Source organism: Acomys minous (genome assembly GCF_964271855.1).
Source record: "Acomys minous genome assembly, chromosome: 4".
In the NCBI taxonomy this organism is placed as follows: domain Eukaryota; kingdom Metazoa; phylum Chordata; class Mammalia; order Rodentia; family Muridae; genus Acomys; species Acomys minous.
Genome location: NC_140486.1, coordinates 59,542,470 through 59,567,164, shown reverse-complemented (window position 1 = coordinate 59,567,164; position 24,695 = coordinate 59,542,470). Strand labels below are relative to the sequence as shown.

The 24,695-nt window shown below is 39.9% G+C and overlaps 2 protein-coding genes across 4 annotated transcripts in view; one reads left to right on the top strand and one right to left on the bottom strand.

The window, feature by feature from the left end:
- Window positions 1-5,004, bottom strand: part of TPGS2 (tubulin polyglutamylase complex subunit 2) — a 47,183-nt gene extending 42,179 nt beyond the window's left edge. The window contains exon 1 of the mRNA XM_084780618.1: window positions 4,871-5,004. Coding sequence (XP_084636744.1) covers window positions 4,871-4,952 — 82 coding nt within the window. The 5' untranslated portion in view covers window positions 4,953-5,004. The remainder of the gene's footprint in view (window positions 1-4,870) is intronic.
- A 119-nt stretch (window positions 5,005-5,123) lies between these two features.
- KIAA1328 overlaps window positions 5,124-24,695 on the top strand; it is a gene marked incomplete at its 5' end in the record, with an annotated part of 236,140 nt that continues 216,568 nt past the window's right edge. For 2 of the 3 annotated variants that reach the window (XR_014778983.1, XM_084780616.1), the window contains 4 exons: window positions 5,124-5,421; window positions 11,202-11,237; window positions 11,785-11,927; window positions 16,249-16,343. Coding sequence is in view for 2 of the 3 variants with exons in the window: in XM_084780616.1 (XP_084636742.1) it covers window positions 5,124-5,421; window positions 11,202-11,237; window positions 11,785-11,927; window positions 16,249-16,343 (572 nt within the window). Of the gene's footprint in view, window positions 5,422-5,447; window positions 5,604-11,201; window positions 11,238-11,784; window positions 11,928-16,248; window positions 16,344-24,695 lie in introns of those variants that run through there. The other variant, XM_084780617.1, reaches the window with a different exon arrangement.

Genomic DNA, 24,695 nt, shown 5'->3' with positions numbered 1-24,695 from the left:
ATTCCCAGCAACCACATGGTGGCTCACAACCATCTATAATGAGATCTGGTGCCCTCTTCTGGCGAGCAGGTGTATATGCAAGTTAAACTTTATATAATCTTTTTAAAAAAGAAAAAAAACCACTTACACACATAAAATCAAGAGAAAAAGGTAGATGAAATTATGCATCTCAATTTCAACTGAAGTCAGGTTTCCCAATCTCAATGTCGTTTACTGTTGATGACCGTACTTATACTTCTGAGAAAAGGGAATTACCCCATAGTCAAAAGAGTATAATTAATCACAAAAACATGAATTCTAAAATATAACAGGTTACATGTTTTAAAGCTAAGCATTTCTTATCTATGTATCCATTATATAAGTTCATAGTGAGTTCAGAATGACGAAGGTTGACAGGGTCTAAGGTTAATAGGCTCTGAAACTTACAAGAATATACAACTTATTAGGACGGACCTAACTATAAATTATCCAGCTATCTCTTAGTTCATTATGAGCTCAGGACAATAATTTTATCTGTCGTTCATTCTAAGAAACAGTAAATTCAGATGTCTCTAGGTAGCTTCATTCCACTTAGGTTCACGGGAAGTTTAAGCTAATTTGCATATATTTATAGTGAAATACCAGGATTTGTGGTACTGTCTGGAGTGGAGGCTTATCTGAAGCCACAAATCTGCTACAAGGCTATGCTTAGTGAGGCATCTGGAGGTCCACAAAGGTATTTATTGCAGCCATAAACTAACTTTAACTTTTAAAACTATTTGAATAAAATCAGGAATTCCATAATCAAGGATTAATTCATCTGAATAACAAACAGTACATCACTGTGAAGTGATCCACCTGCCTCTGCCTCCCTGGGTGCTGGGATTAAAGGCATGCGCCACCATGCCGGGCTCAAATGCCAGATTTTAGAGAGATGCAACAAAGCACAATTAACAGAGTAGTCAGAGGTTAGAAGCAATTCTTGGGTACATCACAATACAGACCTTGCAGATACCGGATGACCTCCAGAGATCTCTCATGCCTAGTGAACCTCCCCAAATCAATGGCTCCTGACAGCATGTCAGAGGCTGGAAGCAGTTTGGGGTAGCATCATGGTACAAGACCTTGAAAATACCAGATCACCTCCTAGAAAGCCCACATGTCTCATGAGCTCCCTAAACAGGGTGGCTCTTGGCAGGAACAACTATTTGTATGTAAACAATTTTCTTTCTCATAGATAAATAAAAGAAGTGGAGCTGTTGAGTCATATGGTAATTCCATGTGTAATCTTCTGAGGAAGAGTCAAACCCTTCTCCGAAGTTGCTGTGAGAATGTTTACATTCTCACCAGCAGGCCATGAGGATGTGAACAAATTTCACAAACATCTGACAACACTCATTTCAGTCTTCACTATGGCGATTCTAGTGGATGTGAAGTGGTATCTCATTATGGCTTTCATCTGTTTATCTGACTTATGACAATCACCTTTACATAAATATGGTTCAAAGAAATGTTAAATGGGACCCTTTAGATTGTCTTTACTTGCTGAATTTCTAGAATCTTGGTTTTTACTGTTTTTTTTAACAGATAAGTTGTAATCTCTTTTCATATTATGACTTACAGATACCCTGTTTTGGGGCTGTGTTGTCACTTGATGGTAGCCACAAAACCACATTTTAAATCTTTATTAAACTCTACTTATACCTTTCTTGCTTGTCTGATATTTAAAATTCTATTCACTAATTCTAAGTTGTATAAAAACTAAACTTAGGGGGGGCTGGCATGATGGGTGCGCAGTTAAGAACATAGGCTGCTCTTTCAAAGGACCCAGTTTTCACTCCCAACACCCACATGGCAGCTCATAACTGTCTGTAGCTCTAGTCCCAGGGGATCTCCTCTTCTGGCTTCCGCAGACCAGATTTTAAATGAGGACATCAAGTTGTCGCAGCATTATTTTGTTGAAAATGTTTGCCCCATTGAATAGGGGGAATCATTGAACTTTAACATGACAGCTAATTTTGGAGTTTCAATTCTAAACCAAATATTTTTATTTTTATGCCAGTGGTACCCCTTTAAAAACTATTACTGTACTATAATTTTGTAGTAAATTATCTTTCTTTTAGCAACCACATGTTACAAAAAATTTATCCCTTTTACCACATGTAAGTATAGAGATCAGTGGCAAAATGATTCACATTGTAATATAATCATTACCACTACCATCTCCCACGTTTAGTCATTTCTAATGTAGTAAATTTTTAAGGAGAAAAAAATGGGTACAAAGAACTTGGTTGTTGTATTGGTTATTCCTGGTCTCTTATATTTTGATACTAACTTTAATATTAATTTGTCAGTTTCTACAATAGAGACAGTTAAGATTTGACAGTATTTGCAGATTCTAAGCTTGATGATCACTCTTCTGTAACAATGGCATTGCATTTCTTCTTACTCATTTTGGTCTTAATACCCTTCAAGACGACTTTTACTATTTTAGTGCCAAAGCCACAGATTTGTTAACTTATTCCTATTTTATTCTTTTGGTCTGGTTGTAAATACTTGTTTTCTTTATTTCATTTTTTGCTGCATAGATACTGTGTGTGTGTGTGTGTGTGCGCGTGCGCAAATTCCTTAGGGTTACCTTGTGTTTCTCATTTACAAACAGAGGCATCTTTACTTTTCCCCTTAAAATTTACTTCATTTTCCTGCCTAATCCTTGTCCAGAATCTTTAATACAATACTTAGTGAAAATGCTAAGATTGAAAACATTAAGCATAGTAGGTTGGAGACCGCACTCCTTTGCAAGGCCTGCTTGTAAGGTTGGCTTTTGGATGGCATCTGAGAAGCTGGATTTCAGTGAGGTTCCATTACTGTTAGGTAAAATTGGTTCACTGTGTCCAAACTGCTAATGCAAATAAAGTGTGTTGAATATATGTTTTTCTTTTGGGAGACTTGAAGTTGCTACAAGCGAGGTAAAGGATGTCTACATGAATAATTGCCAATAAATTTTGGACTCCTCAGTTTAAGACAGCTAGCTTTTCAGATACACACTTCTGGCATATTGTTACAAACATGCTGTTAGGTGGTTTCAGCGAGAAGACTCTTGAAAACTTCCACAGGTTTTCCTTAGCTTCCTTGCCTGCATTCCCTTTGCTGATTTTGCCTTATCTCTTCCTGCTGGAATCAACTGAGCCTAGTGAATCAGCAAATGTGCTCCAGCTTTGCTGACCTTTTAGCACATTTTGTTGTTATTGCTCTGGATCTTAAGAGTAAAGCAGGGAGTCTTTCAACATGATGTTAGTTATGGGATTTTTTTTTCACAGATGCCATTTATCGAGATGATAATATTCTCTGTTCTTTTTGTTTTTATTTTGAGGGAAAAAAAATCGTACTACTAACTCAGCCTGACTTTGTGGTCACCATCACATTCCTTTCCTAGTATTTGGGTTACAGACATGTATCAATATTACTGGTGTGTTCCATTTATAACTTGCATTTTTTTTTTTCAATCAGGAAGGGGAGCTGGGTTTTGTCAAGTACCTTTTAGCAGCTATTGATGATGTGGGCTTTGTCCTTTATTCTACTAACATTCTATTTAGTTTTTACTTATTAAACAAACCACACATTCCTAGGATAAATCAGGCCTGGTCTCAGATCTCTATTATAGAAAAGAGCCAAACAGACACTTAATTTCACATAGTGCTCATAGGTGCTGCTAAGATGAGAGAGAGAGAGTGTGAGTGAGCACATGGTGGAAGGGTTTGTGTGGTGAGTACACCCTTTATTAGAGGTAATACTAATTTGATCAGAAATCTGAATAACGAACAGGAGACAATGAGAGGGAGGTAATTCCAGGTGGAGAAAAGCCAAGGAAACTGAAAATGGCTACAAGTAGGTACAACTTTAGTGTCTTTTAAGTTACAACCTCACCAGCAAGATGTCCACAGCGTTGAAACAGTGTACATAGTAAGACAAATACAGCCGATGCAGGGAACTTGTGGGCCACCGTAGAGAAATGCCAATTTCTTTACAGTTTTGAGAGGAAAGCATTGAAGCAATACTTTCTCAACCCTCGTAGGCAGCTTTGTTTGTTTTGAGACAAGGTTACTCTGTGTAGCCTTGACTGTCCTGGAACTCACTCTGTAGTCCAGGTTGGCCTTGAACTCAGAAAGATCGGCCTGCCTCTCCTGAGTGCTGGGATTGAAGGCATGCACCACTGCCCAGCAGCTCAGGCAGCTTTACCCCGACCCCCTCCCTTTACCTTTGCAAATCTAGAACCATCTCTGGGACATGATTCTTAACTTTCCAGAAAGGCCAGACACATCTCGGTCCCTGCTACCTCTGATTTAGTCAGTGATAGACTACTGAGTCGTTCTGGGCTGCTAAGAAGTTACTGTTTGTTTCACACACCCTGATTATTTATCTTTGTAACCTCAGTGCCTGACATAGTGGTGATTACTTAACCAATCAGTGTTCACGGAAAAGAACAACTCTCAACTCCGTCAACGCGCTGCCAGCGTTGGCTCCTTTCCACTGCTTGGTGCTGTACGCCCAGGCACTGGGCACTGGCTGCCTTGGGATACTGGCAGCATCATTTCCTCAGCTCTCTCTGCTACCATTAGCAGGGCTTGCATTTCAAGGATACAACCAGGGCTGATGAAGCCTCCAGAGAGACGCGCCCCCTAGGCTTCCAGGCGCCTGCTGCCTCTCTCTCTCTGCTCTGCTTTGCAGGTCTAGGGCGACCATCCCGGAACTCTCAGCACACACTTTTCAGGCCTGGTCAGACACCCTCTTTTTTTCCTCCTCCTCTGTGCAACTAGCAGCAGCGATGCCCTCTGCAGCCAGCACCCTCCCTCCGCCCTCATCCTTTCTAGCCATTCCCCACCCTACTCACCTAGGATGCGGGTGACACCCAAGGTCAGCTTCTCCAGGTGCGGCTTGCTGCCGGCTTGCAGTGGGGGCGGTGGCTCCTCCATGGCACGCGTCCCGACTCCCCGCGCGCCGGCGGCGGCCGCAGTCCCCGGTGCCGCCGCGGCAGGCCGGCCGGCCGGCTGACGCGACCGACCCCGCCTCAGCTCTGCGGTCGTCGGGGTCAGGGCATGCCGGGAGTTGTAGTTTTCGGCGCCTAAGGGCTCCGCCACGGGAGGATGGGCGGCCCGGGCGGCTCTGGCAGCAGCAATTGCGCCGGGCGCTCGTTCCCGCGACCGTGGCCCGGGCCTCACCTCACATCTCCGCGACCCCGCCTCGCCTCGGCGGGAAGCCTCTCCCCTCGCCGGGGCCGGAGGCGCAAGCGGGGGCGGGCCTCTGCGCCGAGCGGCCAATGGGGACCGAGCCTGGTGGCCGGGGCGTGGCGGCCCCGGCTCGACGCCTCGAGTGGCGGTTGTTTCAAGATGGCGGGCGCGGCGGGCCCCTCCCTGCCGGGCTCCGCGTTCTGGAGCCGCGACTGTATCCTTTGCCCGGCTGCTAGGGGGCGCCGCGCCCTCCTGGGGGGCGAGGGGCGGGGGGCGCGAGGCTTTGAGTGGGCCAGCGAAGCGCGACGCGGACTCCGGGCCAGGGATGGGCCTTTCCACTTGAAGCCGCGCGCCAGGCTCTCCCATCTCCTGGCGACGAGGTGTTGGTGTCGCTAGGTGGGAATTCTGGCACATGGGAAACCCGCCCTCCTGGTCTGTGGATTCTGCAAAGATGGCATGTGATGGGGGAGTCCCAGCTGGAAGAGCTCCTCTGCCATCCCTTGCAGGAGATCACTGGCTGGCCAAGGGTGGGAAGTGAGTTTGTACTGGTAGGGAGAGCAAGTGTGGATGGCCACAGTTGCTAGCTGGGCAGGGGACTCTTTTTCTCTTGATTTGGAATTACCCTTACAGTGAGACGTTAGGAGGAACTCCGGTGGTTTTATTTGCTTCTTGGACACCTGAGGCCCTTTAGGGACGCTCTGTTTTCTAGTGAGTCTTTAGGCGAGGTGTAGGTTTCATTGAGACGAACTCTACAGTTGGAAGTTAGGGGAAAGACAGGAAGCGCCTGAAAGCGGTGTTGCCTTTCTAGATTATGGGTCACTCTTGTTGGAAGTTGAAATTTGAGGATTGTTTTTGTTCAGGAAGCTGTGGTGCTTTCTAGCTGCGCAGTCGTTAGAATTCCCAGTTCAGTAACTGACTAGGTTTCACAGTGGTTCATTTCTAGGATTAGATTAGCAGTTGCGTCCTAAACTTTCACCTGGGTTATGTACTTCCTTGCTGGAGGGGAATTGCTCGGGAGAGGAAATGTAATCAGTGTCCTAGATTGCCTGTAAAGAGGCCAGGTGGTTTGCTAGGAGTGGTGATGACATTGTTTTAGGCGTTACTGTTACCGTTGGCAGAATCATTCTGGACACACTATTCCTAGCTCCCAGGGAAACTTGGGAAATTGTATTACCAGTTTGCTTCATTGAGTTACTGAGGTTAGAGTTTCATGTGTGCAGAAAGGAATTTGCATTCTGTGCTGCCCAGGTGTTTAGTGTTCTGCACATACTAAACAGAATTACTGCTTGTCGCTGATAGGTGCATGAGAAGCAAATGAAATTACCAACTTGGCAATGGACTCTCAAAGCAATTCTCCCCCCAACCCCCACCCCTTTACCTATTAGAGTCAAGAAACAAATATGGGCATCAGGACCACCATGCTGAATTAGGGATCAATCTTTTCCTTAGGAAACAAAGAGCTATTTTAACAACCAATGGTATTTTTCTGATATGGAACAGAGGAGGTGACGGTCTGTTCAGTGTGTGCTCCAAACCTTTGCTTTTGTTGTTAACAGCCTTCTACTCATTTATGTATCATAACCCTCAGCATTTGCTATAGAGTAATATGTTCCCTATCTCTTACATTTTCTCATGTGCTGAATGTTTAATGTAAAGCACTCAGATCTACCCACTAATGGGAAATTGAAATTGTATGCGAAAATATGATGTTAATTATGTTCTGCAGAAATTCAGATGTAAGAAAGGAATTGCAGAGTTATTGGTAGCTCGCTCCCTTTTCCTCAGCCAATTCCATCTAATGACCAGTTAACGTGCAGCCTCTGATATTTTCATTTTAAATCTCCATAGGGCACACAGCTATGTTAAATGTACACTATTGCTCACTGTTTGCTGAAAAACATGGTTAGGAACTGTTTGGTCTTGGGATCTCTATTTCTTTCTGTCACACTGTGCACCTATGATCTGGTATTCTTTGCACATTATTGAATAAAAGGTTTTCAGTGCTTCCTTTGAATAATTAAATAAATGTGAGTGAGAGATTTCTTTTTTATTAATTTATTCATATTACATCTCAATTGTTATCCCATCCCTTGCATCCTCCCATTCCTCCCTCCTTCCCGCTTTCACCCTATTCCCCTCCCCTATGACTGTAACTGAGGAGGACCTCCTCCCCCTCTATATGCTCATAGGGTATCAAGTCTCTTTTTGGTAGCCTGCTATCCTTCCTCTGAGTGCCACCAGGGGACGTGGTGAAAAATGGGGCGCCAGAGTTTGTGTGAAAGTCAGTTGCCACTCTCCACTAAACTGTTGAAAGTGTTCTGTCCATTGGCTAGACTGGGTAGGGGTTCAATGTTTTCTGCGCGTATTGTCTTTGGATGGTGCCATAGCTTGAGCAGAACCCATGGGCCCAGATCCGCCCATCATAATGTTCTTCTTGTAGGTTTTTAGGACCCTCTGGATCCTTCTATTTCCCCATTCTCCCATACTTCTCTCACCTAAAGTCCCAATAGGATGTCCTCGCATCTATCCCACTTTCCGGGTAAGTGAAAACTTTCATGGGACATGCCCCTTGGGCTAGTATCCACTTATAAGTGAGTATATACCATTTGAGTCTCTCTGCTTCTGGGTTAACTCACTCATTATGATCATTTCTAATTCAATCCATTTGTCCACAAATTTTGGAAATTCCTTGTTTTTAATAGCTGAGTAGTATTCCATAGTGTAAATGCACCACAGTTTCTTTATCCATTCTTCTACTGAGGGACACTTAGGCTGTTTCCATGTTCTGGCTATTATGAATAAAGCCAGTATGAACATAGTTGAGCATATGTCCTTGTTGTGTGTTGGAGCATCTTCTGGGTATATTCCAAGGAGTGAAATAGCTGGGTCTTGAGGAAGCCCTATTCCCAGTTTTCTGAGATAGCACCAGATAGATTTCCAAAATGGTTGTATTAGTTTACATTCCCACCAGCAATGAAGGAGTGTTCCTCTTTTTCCACATCCTCGCCAGCATGTGGTGTCACTTGAATTTTTCATCTTAGTCATTCTGATGGGTGTAAGATGGAATCTCAGAGTTGTTTTGATTTACATTTCCCTGTTGACTAAGGAGGTTGAGCATTTCTTTAAGTGTTTCTCAGCTATTCGATATTCCTCTGTTGAGAATTCTTTGTTTAGTTCTGAGCCCCATTTCTCAATTGGGTTATTTGGTTTTGTGGTGTTTAATTTTTTGAGTTCTTTATATATTTTGGATATTAGACCTTTGTCAGATGTAGGGTTGGTGAAGATCTTTTCCCATCTGTAGGCTGTTGCTTTGTTCTGTTGACAGTGTTTCCTGCCTTACAGAAGCTTCTCAGCCTCATGAAGTCCCATTTATTAATTGTTGACCTTAAGGCCTGGGCTGTTGGTGTTCTGTTCAGGAAGTTGTTTCCTGTGCTAATGTTTTCCAGGCTCTTCCATGAGTGGGAGATTTCTTAATCATAGAAGTTTCCATCGTAAGAGAGCAGTTAATCAGTGACTGATCATCACCTTTAAAAAAAATTGCTGTTTCTATCTTCTGTACATTGTGATTCAGCAGTGCTATTTCACACAAGAGTCTGTACTAAGATTTGTTTTAGCTGGCAAAAACCAAGCCCTCACACTTCGTCTTCTAGTGGATAAACATCACCTGTTCTCTCACAAGTCTGTTCCCCATCCCACACTTGGAATCAAAACAAAAACATCTTTACATCCACCTCACAAAGGCCTAAGGATAATGAATGAATAAGTTTGAAGGTTTTGAGAAGACGCTGTCTAGCTGAAGACATCGTAAATGCAAAAGCTCCAACACGGGCTTATGTAGTCACTAGCAAAGGATGCTAGGAGTGAAGGGGGAGTGTATCAAGAAATGAGGTGAGAGATAGGTGGAAGGTTTGGATCTTGAGCATTGTAGACCTTGTAAATGCTTGGACTTTTATTCTGAATAGGAATGACAGTTTTATAATGTTTGTTCGGACCTCTGTAAAGAGTAGAGTGTTGAGGAGCTCTGTGTGGAAACAAGAGAGGGCAGTTAGGAGGCAGTGGCAGTAATCCTGGTGAGAGAAAAGGTGATTTGGGTTTATGAGCCATTGTTGGTCAGAAGTTGTTGGGCTGTGGGTATATGTTGAAGGCTATGCCAACAGAATTTTCTAAATGTGAGAGAGGAAATACAAGTCAGGAAGAACTCCATGCTTTGGTGTGGGTTGGGCAGCTAGGAGCATAGGAAAAGCTATATGAGGAGTGGCCTTTGAGATGAACGGCAAGACTTTAGCAGTGGACTTACTGAATCTGAGTAGTCCTGATAGTACCTAAAGACAGAAGGATTGAATAAGAGTCCCAGGAGAATCAGGAGAGAAAAAAAAACCAAATTAGGGGTCTTGGGACTCCGAAGTGACAAGGAATGGCTAGGTTAGAAGGAGTTGAAGGGGAAGGAGCAGAAATTCTAATGAAAGTCATAGGAAAATTGTGAGTATGATGTCTTTGAAGCTAAGCAAAGAAATGATGAGTGGTCATTTGTATCAAATGCTATTGATAGATCAATGCAAAGAAGCCTATAAATTGATAGATTTACCAATATAGGGCAGTAGAAGTAGTTTTATTGGGTTGATAATGCCAAAGCTTGATTGGAGAGTTTCATGACTTAGGAGGAGGAGGGAGGGTTTCATGTAGTGGAAGCTGGCTTTGATCTCTTGATCTTCTGCCTTCATCCTCTAAGTGCTGGGATTATGGGTCCTTACCGCTATACCTAGTCTATCAACAAAAATCTTAAACTGTGGTAGATATAGCACATATGCTGTAGAGGGCTGCGAGGTTCTACCCAGGAGCTTAAATAGGTGTCATCTGAGAACGCCTACTTTTCTGTTACTGTGTGTGATAGAACTTAGGGCCTTGCTCATGCCAGATAAGCCTTCTTCAGCCTATTCTCTTACTCTGCTCACACTCCCCACCCTCTCCTCCTTGGATACAAGGTCTTAACGCAGACTGGCCTTGAACTCATTCTGTTGACCAGGCAGGTCTTGAACTCTCCAGTTGCTGGATTTATAGGCATGCATCACCAAGCCCAGAACATTACTGGGCAATTCCGGTTAGTGTTCCCCAGAAAAAGATTCCATCACTAGAATTAATGCCGAACTAAAGTATTTATTTTTTTACTTTATTACTAAATTACAGTGTCGTACATGTGCACTATGTATTTTGTTCCTTCTCCCGCCCCCCAACTATGCCTCCCAATAAACATCTCTTCCCCCATTTATTAGGTTTTCTTCTTTTAGTAGCCCACAGAACTGCATTGAGACCTTCTGTGTGATCCTTACTCAGGAACTAGCTTTCATAGTGACTTTATAGATACATTATTGTGTGTGAGTATATATATTTACTAAAGAAAAAAAATATATATACATATATGTATATGTATATATATATATATGTATATATATATATTTTTGAATTGTTCTTTTTTGTCCTAAATTTTTCTCATGGCTTCTGTAGTAGGGCTTCTTGGGACATTTCCTAAAGGTATTACAGAAGAGTAAATATTGCCTTTGTGTTTGCATGATTGACTTGCCCTAAAACATTGTTTGATCTTCAAAGCTAATGCCAATCTTCATTTATTTATTCTATTTATTGTATTATTTATATCTATTTATTCTTCATGCCTAAAATAACTGTGAGCTTATCCATGGCTTGTAAAAGGTAAGCAGCATAACAGCAGAATGCATATCATGAAAGTACCCTATTTGGGAGCAAGTGTGGAGAAAAGATTCATGGACCACAGCATCCAACATTTTTTCTAAACCTAAGGTTATGACTATCTAAAGTTGAACTTTTGTGAAGTACTTATTTTTATTTTCTAGTTTTGTAAAAGTGAGCTATGAATTCTAAGGTCAAAAGAGAGGGAAATTTATTATAGCTCTACAGAACAAGAGAAATAAGAGGATATTTTATACTCTTTATAGTATTTTCCTTCATGTTTTTCTCCAGTTTCTGATGAAGAGCAATCAGTAGTTTATGTTCCAGGTATGGCATCTATGTTAAAGTTCATGAAGCTTCCCTTGTTTTCTTAAGCATTAGGAGAAAATTCAACATTGGGACAACCTTGTATGTACAATTGGATATAGAACAATTCATTTGAACATGAATTTTTTTCAAAAACCAAATTTAAAAAGCAAATGTTCTTTAATATTTGACTGAATCCTATTAAGATTTGAAATACTGGTTCATCTTAGAGTCTGGCTGGGCATTAGAATCCTTCATTTATTAAAAGAAAGAGATTCTTTTTGAGAATTTACATTTCATATCTCAAAAAAGTATAAAAAGTTGATCTAGGGTAAATACAAGATTCTTATGCTTATTGATTGTTCAGTTGGGTGAATGGTCAAGTGGAAAGCCTCTGGTTTCCTCAGTGTTATCTCAGTACCTTGCAATTTATTGCTTTTAATGTGACTTACAAATGCTCATAGCGCCTAAGGAATTATTGAATTATGTCTTTAAAATAACCTTCTTCACACACACATACATTTTAAATTGAAAATATTAAGAAATCTTGTTTAATGAACATTCTTAGGAATCTCCACAGAAGGAAATACAAGATCAAGACTCAAACTGATGAATCCAAAAGTGGATGTTAAAGTTAAGACTTCCAGGGTGACTGATGCTTCTGTCTCTATGGAATCTTTAAGAGCTGCAGGAGATTCAGTAGCTGAACAGGTCAGTAATATTTTTCTATTTGTTTGGGTCTTTGTGTGTAAACATATTGCATACATGCGTGTGACTTTGTGGCGGGGGTGGGTCTTAGGTACACATATGTGCATGTGTGGAAGCCAGAATCACTTCTCAAAAATGTATAGATGACTTTAAGCTTTAGCTAAGAAAGTCCTAAAAGATTTAAATTTCACATTGTCCTTTTTTTTCTGACATTGGTTGGTAGATCAAATTTGCTATTTTTATGCTTAGGTATCCTTTATGTTTTTATTTTTATAAATTTATTTGTTGATGGCTGATATTTTTATATTAGAATGAAGTGTGTATAAAGAAAATTAGCTTGAATTGTGACTTTCACTTAGAAAATAGTTATTAATTTTTAAAAATTTTGTTTTGTTCTGTGTTTTAGAAGAACAAACTAAGACTTTAAAAATTAAATTTATTTTTTAAATGTATTTACTTTCCATCCTGATTGCAGCCCCTTCCCTCTCTCTAACCCCCATCCACTTCCCTAGTCCTTAGAATGAGGGGAGCTCTCCTCCCCTACCAACTGACCATAGCCTGTCAAGTCCCATCAGGATAGCCTACATCCTCTTCCTCTGAAGCCTGCCATGGCTGCCCTGCCAGAAGGAAGTGATCAGAGGGCAGGCAACAGAGTCCATAGCCAAGACAGCCCCTGCTTCCCTTACTAGGATTTGCTCTGTTGGTCTTGTGGGGCTCCTGTCCCCTCGGGGCCCTTCTATCCCCCAACTCTTCCATAAGACTCCCTGTGCTCTGGCTGAAGTTTGGCTGTGAGACTCAGCTTGTTTCTGTGTCCTGCTGGGTGGAGTCTTTCAGAGGACCTCTACAGTAGGCTCCCGTCCTGTTCCCTCCCTTCAACCTCTCCCAGTGTCTATTCTATTTGCCCTTCTGAATGAGAATTAAGCATCCTCCCTAGGTTTGTTTGTTTGTTTGTTTTTGTTTCTTGCCAGGGCCACATATACCAGGTAGGCCTTGAATTTCTTATGCTACTGAGTCTGGTCTTGAGCTCATGATTTCCTTGCCGCTGTTCCCCAAGTATTGGGATTGCAGCAAAACCTTTGCTTTTCTTTCTTTCTTGTCTTTTTTTTTTTTTTTTTGGACATCTATGTGTGGTACCTGTCTATGTATGCATGTTGGTGTACATGGAGGCTGGAACTTGATATCAGGTTTCTTCAATTCCTCTCTACTTCATTTATTGAGTCAGGTCCGTGTTGAGCCAAGAGATGGCCAAATCTCACTAGTCTCAATAGTTTTATTAGGGGATTCTGTCTCTGCTTCTCAACTGCTAGGATTAGAAGTGGCCACCTGGCTTTTATGTGACTCTTACAGAGCTAGCACTCCTTATCCACTGGACTATGTCTCTAGACAACAGTTCTTGCTTTCTATAGGCCAGAGCTGGTCTTTGTCTTCATAATAGCATCTGTACATTCCTCTGGCACATGTCTTTTTTATGTCTGTTTATTTGAATTATATTTCAAGTAAAAATCACTTTATTGTAATGCTATAACTGTTGTTAAGTTTACCTTCCTCAACCAAAGTTAACATTAATGTGTGGACTCTATAGCTCATGGGCAGCAGACTATTCCTACTGCTGTGATGTGTAACTTTTTCTGGGGAGAACTGATGAGTCTGTTACTCATTTAGAGAGGACACTGACAACAGACTAAAGACACCATTTCACCACAGTCTAGCTTGGTGAGTCAGTGACCTTACTGGGATTACGTACAAGAGCTTGGGTTATTTCAAGGCAGCTACATCACCAAAATCTACCCCGCCGTGGGTGACACCTCAGAATTTAGCTCCTGGAGGTCCCTGCTCAACTTGGAGGCGGCAACTCTCTCCTCAGAAACTATGCCCTGCTCTTAGAATTTTGTGATACAACTTTTGGAGCTGCTCCTTCTGAACCTTGAGAGTTTCTGTAGCATCCTGAATTTTAGGCATCTTCCCTCCCTGAGGAATAGGACTTCCTTTAGAGGAAATAGCTACACAGTGGCTTGTTTGGGAAATGAATTGTTTTTTTCTCTCCAGGCATTCTCATTTTTTGAGGTATTGTCTGTGCTGTGACTGGTTTGTAGAATCATAGATTTGCTATAGTGACTCTCCCCACAAAGCCCCAAGTACCCCCCAAACATTTACTGTCAGACTTTTTCAGAAAATTCTATTACTATTTAAAATTATCACAATTCCTAATGCTTAATCGTGCAGACATTTTGTTATCTTTTACTGAGGCCTGTCTAGTAGTGAACAGGATTTGGTGGTGAACTCCAAAACAGTGTATCTTTTTGGATGGCATTTGGGATAGAAGTGGTGAGTGTCCGTGTTTCTGCTGTAGGTCAGTGCTGGCCTAGTACTATGGTGCATTATTTCATAACGGCATAAATGAAAGCCCATAGCTAATTAGACTTCTTTCAGCAATCATATTGTTTTATTTGCAGTTTCCAGTTTTATTCTGTGGCTGTGACTAAAGCAATTCTGACCAAAAGCAACTTGAGGAGGAAAGGGTTTATTTAGCACACACTTCCAGATCATAGTCCAAGAGGGTAGATGGGACAGAAGCTTAAGCAGGAACTTCAAACAGAATCTGTGGAGGAATGCTACTTGCTGGCTTGCTCTCTGGCTTGAGACCAAAACCATTCACCTCAATTACTCAGCTTTACCACCCGGGGCATGAAACAAATCTTAGGAAATCTTAAATGATTGACTTGGTGGATGTTTGTTGTTATTTGTTTTAAATACATTTTCATTTACAAAAGTATACCGTGAGCCAAACTTGGCTTTCAGGTGTAGTTTTCAAAAATTCTGTCTTACACAGAGTGATGCATTTTTATTCTTAAGCAATGATTATCTTTGTATGTTTGGAACTTCATATAATATGTATCATAGGACTAAGTAAGCTTTCTGTTCTGCAGTGTAAGCGTGCGAGTTCTTGTTGCTATATATAGTCATTTTTAAATTTCTTTTAACTAACATGTCGGCATGAACTCGGTCATTTTAACAAGAGATTTAACTGGAGAGATGGCTCAGCATTTCAGAGCACTTGCTGCTCTTTCAGAGAACCCAGATTGAAATCACAGCAAGCACTTGGTGACAAACAACTGCCTATAAGTTTAGTTCTGAGAGATCTTATGCCCTCTTCTGGCCTCTGCATGCATTCCATACATGTGATGCATAAACATACATGTAGGTGAAGCCATCATGTACATAAAATACATATTAATAAATCTTATGGCAGAGGCAGACGAAGCTCTGAGTTTGAGGCCAGCCTGGGTTACAGCACAAGTTCCATGACAGCCAGGGCAACACAGAGAAACCCTGTCATAGAAATGAAGAAGAGGAGGAGGAGGAGGAAGAGGAAGAGGAAGAGGAGGAAAAAAGGTTAAATAGGTACTGAAAACCAAAAAGGACACACAGTAAGGTATCATGGAAGTATTAACTGTAGAACACAGCCTCCATTTCCCAGGGCTGGATGAACAAGGACAGGTTTGACATAGTAATACTTAGAAATTTGGTGGATGGGCTTAAATATGAAGCTTGAATGTCTGTCACAGGGTGCCCCTCCCCCCATTGGCTTTGGTGTCTGTCCCTTGGAGGCTCAGAAAAGCCAGTTATGCCAGTTCTAGAAACAGTTATAAACTAAGCTTCTCTTGTGACTGCTTGAATGTCATGGTACAGTACTGGAGAGACCGCACAGTGTTAGCATAGTGTTTAAGAGGACAGCCTGGGACCCCGGTTTGCTCTCCATCCTGTTACTTAGCTGCTGTAGCCCTGGCCAAGCTGTGAGCTCTTAGTGAAGAACTAGGACGACGTCTGCCTAAGCACTGCTGTGGAAATGAGAGGGAGCGACAGCTAAGGAGGCGTGCTCATCATGTTCTTGACATGAGAAAACACTAGAGCCAAATTCCGGTTTTTCTTAGATCTAGCCCTTCAGATTCTGATTTTTAAGAAATCAACAACTAGTGACTCCTAGATACCCTTCATATATCTTAAACAGTCTTGGGGCTACAGTGTTAGAGATTGTCAGTGTTAGCAGGGGTACGTGTTACCCTAACATTCACTGTTCTCTAGTACTTAGCAGGCAAATCCTTTCCTTTTGTCTGTGTGCATTTCTCTGTAAAGTCCGTGGTATTGTCTGGTTTGTTAGCAGTTTTCCAGTGTGTAGGTTTAAATAAAAAAATGTGGATAGTGATCAACCAGATAAATAATTTCTAAGACATTTCACCTTCAATGTTTAATTTGATAAATTTCTCAAGAAGTGCTTAAAATTATTTTTAGTAGAAGTTATTAACCAGAAAATGTTTTATTCTAGAATTTCTGTAAGGGAGGGATGAAGAGCGCATCATTGAAAGATTTATGTCTTGAAGACAAAAGAAGAATTGCCAACTTAATTAAAGAACTGGCCAGGTGAGGCAAAACCTTATATGGGATGCATCTGTAGGTGAGACAACTCATTTTGAGAGCAGAACATTGCAAATATATTTGATGTGTGTGATGCTTTGGTCAGAATGGTACCCATAGGCTCATAGATTTGAATACTTGGTCACTGTTTGAAGGGATCAGGAGGTGTGGCCTTGTTGGAGGAGAGTGTAATTGGGCGTAGGCTTTAGGCTCTCAGAAGCTCCAGCCAGGCCCACTGCAGCCTGCAGATCTGGATGTAGAATTCCCAGCTCCTTAGCTAGCACTGTGTCTGCTTGTGTGCTTCCATGCTTCCTGCCATGCTGATAATGGACTAAGCCTCAGGAGCTATAAGCAAGCCCCAATTAAATGCATTAAAAAAAAACCTAAGAGTTGCCATCATCATGGTGTCTCTTCATAGCAGTAGAACACTGAGTAAGGCAATGTCATTATGCCATTAGTCTAATGGAAACAGACTTAAAAAGATTTTGTATTGTGCACACTCCCCAACTTGTAAAATTCGGCTACTTGAGGACCAAGCCTTTAACACACAGGACTTTGGACAATGTGTATTAAAACCGTAGCAGTATTGTAGGGGTGATTCATTGGAACTATTCAAATATTCTTTTGCTGTGAAATTATCACCATTACAGCAAGCTGCATCTGAGGCGTGCACCTTCATCCACTATTGCATAGTACTCTGATGGCTACTTTATATTTCCCAAAGTGGTTTAACATTTATTATCACATTGGAATTTTTATTGAATAATGAGCTTTTCTTCTGCCCTATTTATGTCAGTACTTATGTTTTTTATTAGTATCAGACTTGATAAACTTTGAATTTTATTCCAATACAGGACTCTAAGAATCACAGAAATAAAATGAAGTAGAAAGATGACCTTTTTTCATTTCTTAAAAAAAAAAGAAGTTTAACTTTTTATACTGCAATAACTATAGATTTTATTGCAGTTATTATAAATATAGCAAGAACTTATTCTATTTATCCAGGTAACATTTTGATTAACTACAGTATAATATTAAAACTAGAAAGCTGACATTCACCGAATTTGTCTGTTATGTACAGAGACCACCAGTTATACATGTATTTATTGTAGATTTATTTACAATCACCATAGTAAAAATTCTAAATAGTTCCATTATAATAATTGTGCATTTGTTTTTTTGAGGTTCTTGGAGTTGTACATGGTAGGCGAGTGTTTACCACTTTATGTGCACTTATAAAAATTTGTGTGTTACATGTATTAGGTATTCTTGGAATCCAGAAAAGAATGTTGTTTTTCCTAGACCTGCAGTCACAGGTGGCTGTGATTCACCTGACGTCGGTGCTGGGAACCAAAATCAGGTGTTCTTGAAGAGCAGCCAGCACTTTTAACCTCTAATCCATCAACCCAGCCTCAGGGCAAATACTTTATTCCAACCCACTTCCCTAACGCAAAACTCCTGTTAATCTGTTGTTAATCTGTTCTCTATGGCTATAATTGCAGCGTGTCAAGAAAACTCTATGAATTGGATGAGATACCATGTGACTTTTCTTTGAGAGTGATTCTCTTTACTTAGCACAATTCTTTGAAGCCATTCTTTGAGTTGTATGTTTGTCAGTATTTTTTTCCTTTTTGTTGTCCTTCTTTGGGTGTGGAGGTGCTAGACTGATTAACTGTGCATCCATTGGAACTCTCTCGGTTTTTGACAGTTTCAAATGAAATTGCCATGAACTTTCCAATACAGGTTTTCATGTGCACATGAATGCTTGATTTCTTTGGGATTAAGTGTGTTTGATTTTATAAGAAACCACATTCCAAAAAAGTTGTAGCATTTTATATCTCTACCAACAATGCAAGAAATCTAGGTGTTCTGAATTCTGGCTTCCAAATTTGTATAGGAATCTCGTAGGGGTTCAGTAATGTCTTGGTTAATTTGTCTTTTTGTAGTGGTCAGTAATAGTAGACATTATTTCATGTTTTTGTTCCTGGCTGTATCTTCACTGGATCTAGGTACATTCTTTTGGCCTTATCATAATAGAAAGTTTGGTTATTTTTATTGAGTTTTGAACATTGTTTATATGTTCTAAATATAGATTTTTGTTGTTGTTGTTGGATATGTAGTGTAAAGTACTTTCTTCCTTCTCTGTGGCTTGCCCCATTATCTTTAGGATCTTCCGTAGTCTAAAAGCTTTTAACCTTAATGAGACTGAGAGTGTGTCATTTTTTTCCCTTTTTAGTCAATGATCATTTTAGTGGTTTTTGTATTATGCATTTCTAAGTTGGGTTTTCTTGTTTTTGTTGATGTCCATCTATACCAGCACCATTTATAGAGATCTTTGTATGTTTCTGCTAGAAACCAACGGGTGCGTATTTGTATGGGCCTCATTCTGGGTTCCTGTTTTGCACTGATCTGCCTGCCTCTCCCTCAGCCCTCATTACTGTATATGTACAGTATAGAAAGCCTTGATACTGAGTAGAGTCTTACTTTGTTCTTATTTTTAAAAGACCATGGCTAGTCCTTTCAGTAATAACTTTGGCACAAGCTTGTCAATGCCAGTAAAAACAAAAACAAAAGCTATACCGAAACACTACTGGTATTTCTTCAAACTATAGGAAGAACTAAAAATGTTTGCTGTGTTGAGTCTTCTAATCCATTAATATAGTTATTTGTTGCATTGATAACACATTAAGGAATGAAAAATGAAAATCTTTCCTTTGGATTAATTTTACCAAGAATGAGCCCCAATTTGAATTGTCCCCTTATTCTGTGTCTTATGTCTGACTTAAAGAAAGGGTTTTGCTCTGTATTTGTTGAACTGCACAGAAACATGGCATGGGAAACAAACTAGCTGTTCTAGTTTGCTCTTTAGCAGGCTTTACAAGGGGAGGGGTTACTTTAGTGACTCCAAGTCGTTCTGAATACTTCTCAAAATTGCAAGAAGATATTATCAACCTATATCAGATATTGCTTCCAATATATATGGGACATTTCTTTTGTTTAAATTGCTTTTAACACTTTGGGTGTTTTTGCAAATGATTAGCACTGCACATGTATGCAGTATTCTGGGTCGAGGCATGGAAGGATATATGACTTAAGGTTAAAGCTGTTCATTTAGCTTAGGTTGTGAAAGCTGAATTCATGGGAAATGCAAGGCACAGTCGGGTTGGGTGCGTTGTTCTCTTAAAGGCAGGCTACACTTACACAGGCTGGGACTCAGACAGTCTTAGGTGATCTTAAGGCATGTTACTAACTTGGCTGCAAGGCCCAGTAAAAGTTCAGTCTCTCTGAGGTCAAGAAATCTTTTCAGAAAAATCTGTCACCACAATATGTGTCCAATTACTTGGGTGTTTAATTTCTTCAGTAGCTATTTTTAATTCTCATGATGTAGATCTTGTACAAGTTTTCTCATATTTAAACATAATATTTAACATTTATGAGGAATTGTAAATGATAATTTGGCTTTTATTTTTGGCTTTTATGTTTTTGTTCATAGTATGTGACATGTGAATGGGCTTTGTATTTTGATCAGAATTCCAACAACTTCATTGAATTTACTGATAAATTCTAAGGGTTTGGTGTTTATTCTTGGCATTCTTCTCTGTCAACAATCATGCCATTTGCAAATAGGGACACATGTGTTATATTCTTTGCAGAGTGTATATCTTTTCCCTTGCCTTATGGTGCTGGTTCAACTTTTCAGTGCTATGTAAATAAAATCAATGACAGATGACATCTTAGCAATGATTTCTATTTTAGGTGTTAGTGGTTCAGTCTGTCACCAGTAATGTTGACGATAGTTATTTTTGTGGGCGCCTTATGGTATTGAAGAAGTTCCACTCTATTTCTAGTCTTTTTTCTTTTTTCTCATTTTAAGAATGGACTTTCACTGCGTTGCCCAGTCTGGCTCCAAATTCCTGAACTTCCTTGAAGCTTCATTTGCACATCACCAGTTCCTGCCCAATTCCTAGTTTTCACAGTGATTACATGACAGATATTTTAAACCGGTTTTTCCCTTTTTCCTGGTGTCAATTCGTGTACAGATGTTATTTATCCTACAATGTTGTGGGTTACATTGATTGAATTTCACATGTTGAATTAGCCTTGCATACCTGACATGAGTCTTATTTGTTATGGTTATTTTTTATATATGAAACAGTTTGATTTGCTGTTTTGAATTTTATAACAAAGTTCATGAGAGGTATTGGTGTTAAGTTTTGTGCTTTCTTTTATACTATGCTACTTTGATTTGTGTCATGATAATAGTGGCCTCATTATGTATAATCAACAATTTTCTCCCTTTATATTTTCTGGAAGAAAGTGTAGAAAATTGGTGTTTGGTTGACTTTGGTTTTAGGTTTTAGAGACTCACTGCCTCTGTCTCTCTCTGTGTTTATGTATGTATGTATGTATGTGTATGTATGTGTGTATATATGTATGTATTTAGCTGAGTCAGGCTTCTTCCTGCCTTAGCCCCTTATGCTATGCCATCAAGCCTGTTTTGAAGTGTTCTTTGCTTGTTAGTAGTCTCTAGTGAAATGGTAAAGACCTGAAGATTTATTTTTAAAGAATTTAAATTAAAGTTCTAATTTTCTGTAATGGTTTTAAGATTATTCACATTGTTTTATCTTGGCTGAACTTTGTGAGTTTGTAGGGTATTTTAAAGTTTATTTTAATTTTATGTTTATGGGTGTGTTGCCTGCATGAATGTTTGTGTACCCCTTTATGTGCCTGGTGCCCATGGAGTTCAGAAGAGGGCATCAGATCCCCTGGAACTGAAGCTACAGTTGAGTGCTGAGAATCAAATCTATGGCCCTCTGGATAAATATCTCCTGCTGTTAACCACGGAACTATTTCTCTATCCCAAGCAGTTCATAGTTTTTGAGAATTGCTTCATTATTTCCAAGTTATCAAATTTGTGAGCATAAAATTAATAGTATTCTTTCACTGCCTCATTACTGACCACAGTCTCTGTAATCCCCCATTTCTGACATAGTGATCTGAGTCTTCTCTCTTTTATCTTTGCTAGGCTTATCAATTTTATTGACTCCTCCTCACCCCCAGAGAACCAGCTTTTCATTTGATTGATTTCCTTCCCTCATGTTTCTGGTCTCTATTTCATTGATTTAAAAAAAGTTCTCTTATTATGTCATTTCCTTCCTTCTCATTGCTTTGGACTTATTTGTTCTTCTTTTCCTAAGCGTTTATGGTGAGAACGTAGAGACCGTGCATCTCTCTTAGCTGAAGCAGTTAGTGCTGTAAAGTTTCTTCTCAGCGTGTTCTCAGTGGGCTCACGTGCTTTACTTTATTTTCATTTCACTCAGGTCTGTGTGTTCTTTATAATTACCTTTGGTACTTCCAATTATAAAATTCCAGGAGTTTAATGATTTTTCTATTGTTTTTCCTTTATCAACTCCTACTTTTGTTCTACGATGGCCAAATAACTATTAAGAACACCATTTTGAGGTTTCATAGTCCAGGGTGTGGTTGTTCTTGATGAAACGTCCAAGAGTCGTTTAAAATGCCTGTCTAACTCTTAGCTTTCAGGGAGGAGCTTTTTTTCTGTTTTGTTGTCTTGGTGTCTTTATTTAGTCATTTTGCCTGTAGCTGACATTTCCTATTTGTTATTAATCCTTGTAGTGAAGCTAAATCTCCCTTACTGTGCTAGACCTCCCCACCCCCTCTCGTCCCCCAGTCCCTGTCCATGGATGCCTTCTTCTCCCTGCTTAGACGGCACCTCAGTCATGGCTACTCTCTGCTTTGTTTTCCTTTCTCCCCTCTATTTGTAACCCCTATGCCTCCACTCCTGAGTTGATCTTCCTTCTATTTGAATGTCTTCTTTCCTCTGCTTAGGCCATACCTAGATGAGTGTATTTTTTTCCACTCACGCAGACTCTGCCATTGTACAGTAGTAGCCTATGCTTTCTTGGTGGCAACTCTGTTCTTTTTGCCTGAGTTTTGATACTGCACACAGGGCTGGCCACTGAGTGTTTGTTTTTCCTAGGTCCTTATGATGCGATACCTTGCTTCAGCTTAATTTAGTATAAACACTGTGTTGATTCCTTAAACCCTGCGTAGCTCTCTCATCATGCCTGGGATTTGAGTCTCCGTGCCAGCTCACGGCTGTCGCCTACTTCATCTCACCCTATTCGGCCGCCCTAGTACAGCATATGTGGCTGGCCATCTCCCCTTGGTGCTCTTTTTACCTACCTGGGCCTCCACCTCTTACTAGCCCTCTGTGTGGATACTCTTTTATACCTCCCTGGTATACCTCCTCTGTGCAGATGTCATCTTTATACCATTCAGATTCTGACTGTCCCCAATCCAGCTCATTATTCAAGAAGAAAATGAAAAGTAAAATGAAGAGAGAGGAAATGAAAGCTCAAATTTCATTCTGAAGAGAAAAAAAATTGTGTTCTTTATAAAAAGGATGTTTAAATGTAGTTGCTTATTCATGAGAAAACTTCGCTTTACAAATCACGTCATATAAAGTAAGGAAAAATCTGCTGCTTTTGTGTTTTGCTTGCCTTGTCTAGTATATCATTTTTTTAATCAATAGGCTCAGTTTTGATTAGATAGAGAATAATGACAAAGTATTAATAGAAAATGGTTAGGCTGAGGTTTTAACTGTTATTTAAATTTATATCTTTTCAGAAAAAACTACCCATGAAGAATTACAATTACCTTCTGTTAGGTCAAACAAATGGAGAAATGTGCCAGAAGTACTAGAAAAATGATGTACTTCTGTGACATATTTAAGTACACCTACTTAAGCTTCAGCTAGGATGCAAATGTGTTGGCATTGTTTAAGGAGCCATGTCACTCATTTTGCTTGGCTCCCTCGGTGATCAACAGCATGCTTTTAGGGGATATAGAATTAAGTAGCTTGCAGCAAGCCTACAGAGCAAGTAGTATCTTTTTTCTGTTACAGACTGATATATAATATAAAGATATAGTGTTAACTTATTTTCAAATTACTTCTCTTGATGCTTAAAGCATCTTTACTAGAACTATTCCCAAGCTATGCATCTCTTCTTTTTCTGAAATAGGGTCTTAACTTTGATAATATTATGTGGGAAAATGTACTTTTGTCTTGGACAGAGCCACATAGAGGCTCTGAATGTGAACCTCCTCTTTAATATATCTCCTGATGGTAACAAGGGCTCAGAGAGAACCCACATATTTGTCCTTATATGCAGATCCTAGCCTATAACATGTACATGTGTGCAGTTGTAACTGTGGGTTTTTTCTATATGTGCAGAAAGAAAGGATGAGATTTAGGTACTGAGGAAAGACAGAGGTAAGTGCAGATTATACATGAGTTGTGAAAAAGAATGTAAAGCCAATTGTTTTCTAATTTTAACACTGTAATGGATTTTGTTTTTATTTTGTGGTAGATAAGACTATAAAAATGTAATTGATGGCAAAAGTGTAAAATCCAAAGCAGAGCTTCACAGTGTCCGAAGGACTTTATTAACTGTGTGGATGTTCATTGAGAGACAGACATGGGTCTGGGCAAATGCTTACTCAGTACCTATGTTGTTGTAGCTATGTGATGTTTTTCATTTTCAAGTTCTTTGAATTAAAATGATCTTCATTAAAAAAAAAAAGATACCAAAAGGATATATATGTGAATAAAAGATAAAATAAATTTATCATTGACATAATAGGCTAGAAAAATGAATTCATTCAGGTAGAGTAAAGGACAATAGTGCCGATAAGAGGATATGACATGCCTATTGCATTAAAGATCAAAGCATGGTGGCATAATCCCAGCACTTGGGGGGGGGGGGAAGAATTAGGCAGATCTCTGAGTTCAAGGCCAGCATGGTCTACAGAATGAGACCCTGTATCCCTCCCACCCAAATCAAATGGGGGAAAGTACCAGAATATTTAACAACCTTATATTCTTGTAAGATGTTCAGGTGTAGCACATGTAAGAAATTTTAGCTTTCATACAAACCTGTTGACATTATTCCAGAGACAATTTAAGATTTATATAAATGCATGGTAATTAAGCAGCACAGATAAATAAAAAAAATCCATTCTTAGTGAATATGAGTGAGCAAATTTGTGCTAGCAGGTAAGAAAAAAATGGACTTTGAAATTTCTGCTATTACTAGTCTGTGGATGCTCCCTTAATGATCTACATATACTTAGGGAACGTTCTCACTTGTGTTAAGGACACTAATAATATTAGCATACAGAGGTAAACCAAAATTTAGAGGCTAATGGACAATAGATACAACAGAGAGAAGTCACAGTGATGTGAGTTATGTTGCTTGTGGGAGAGTATACTAAGGGATGAGTTGACACAGGGTTTCAAGTAAATGAAAGGGCTTCCCTAAGGTGTGTGGTATC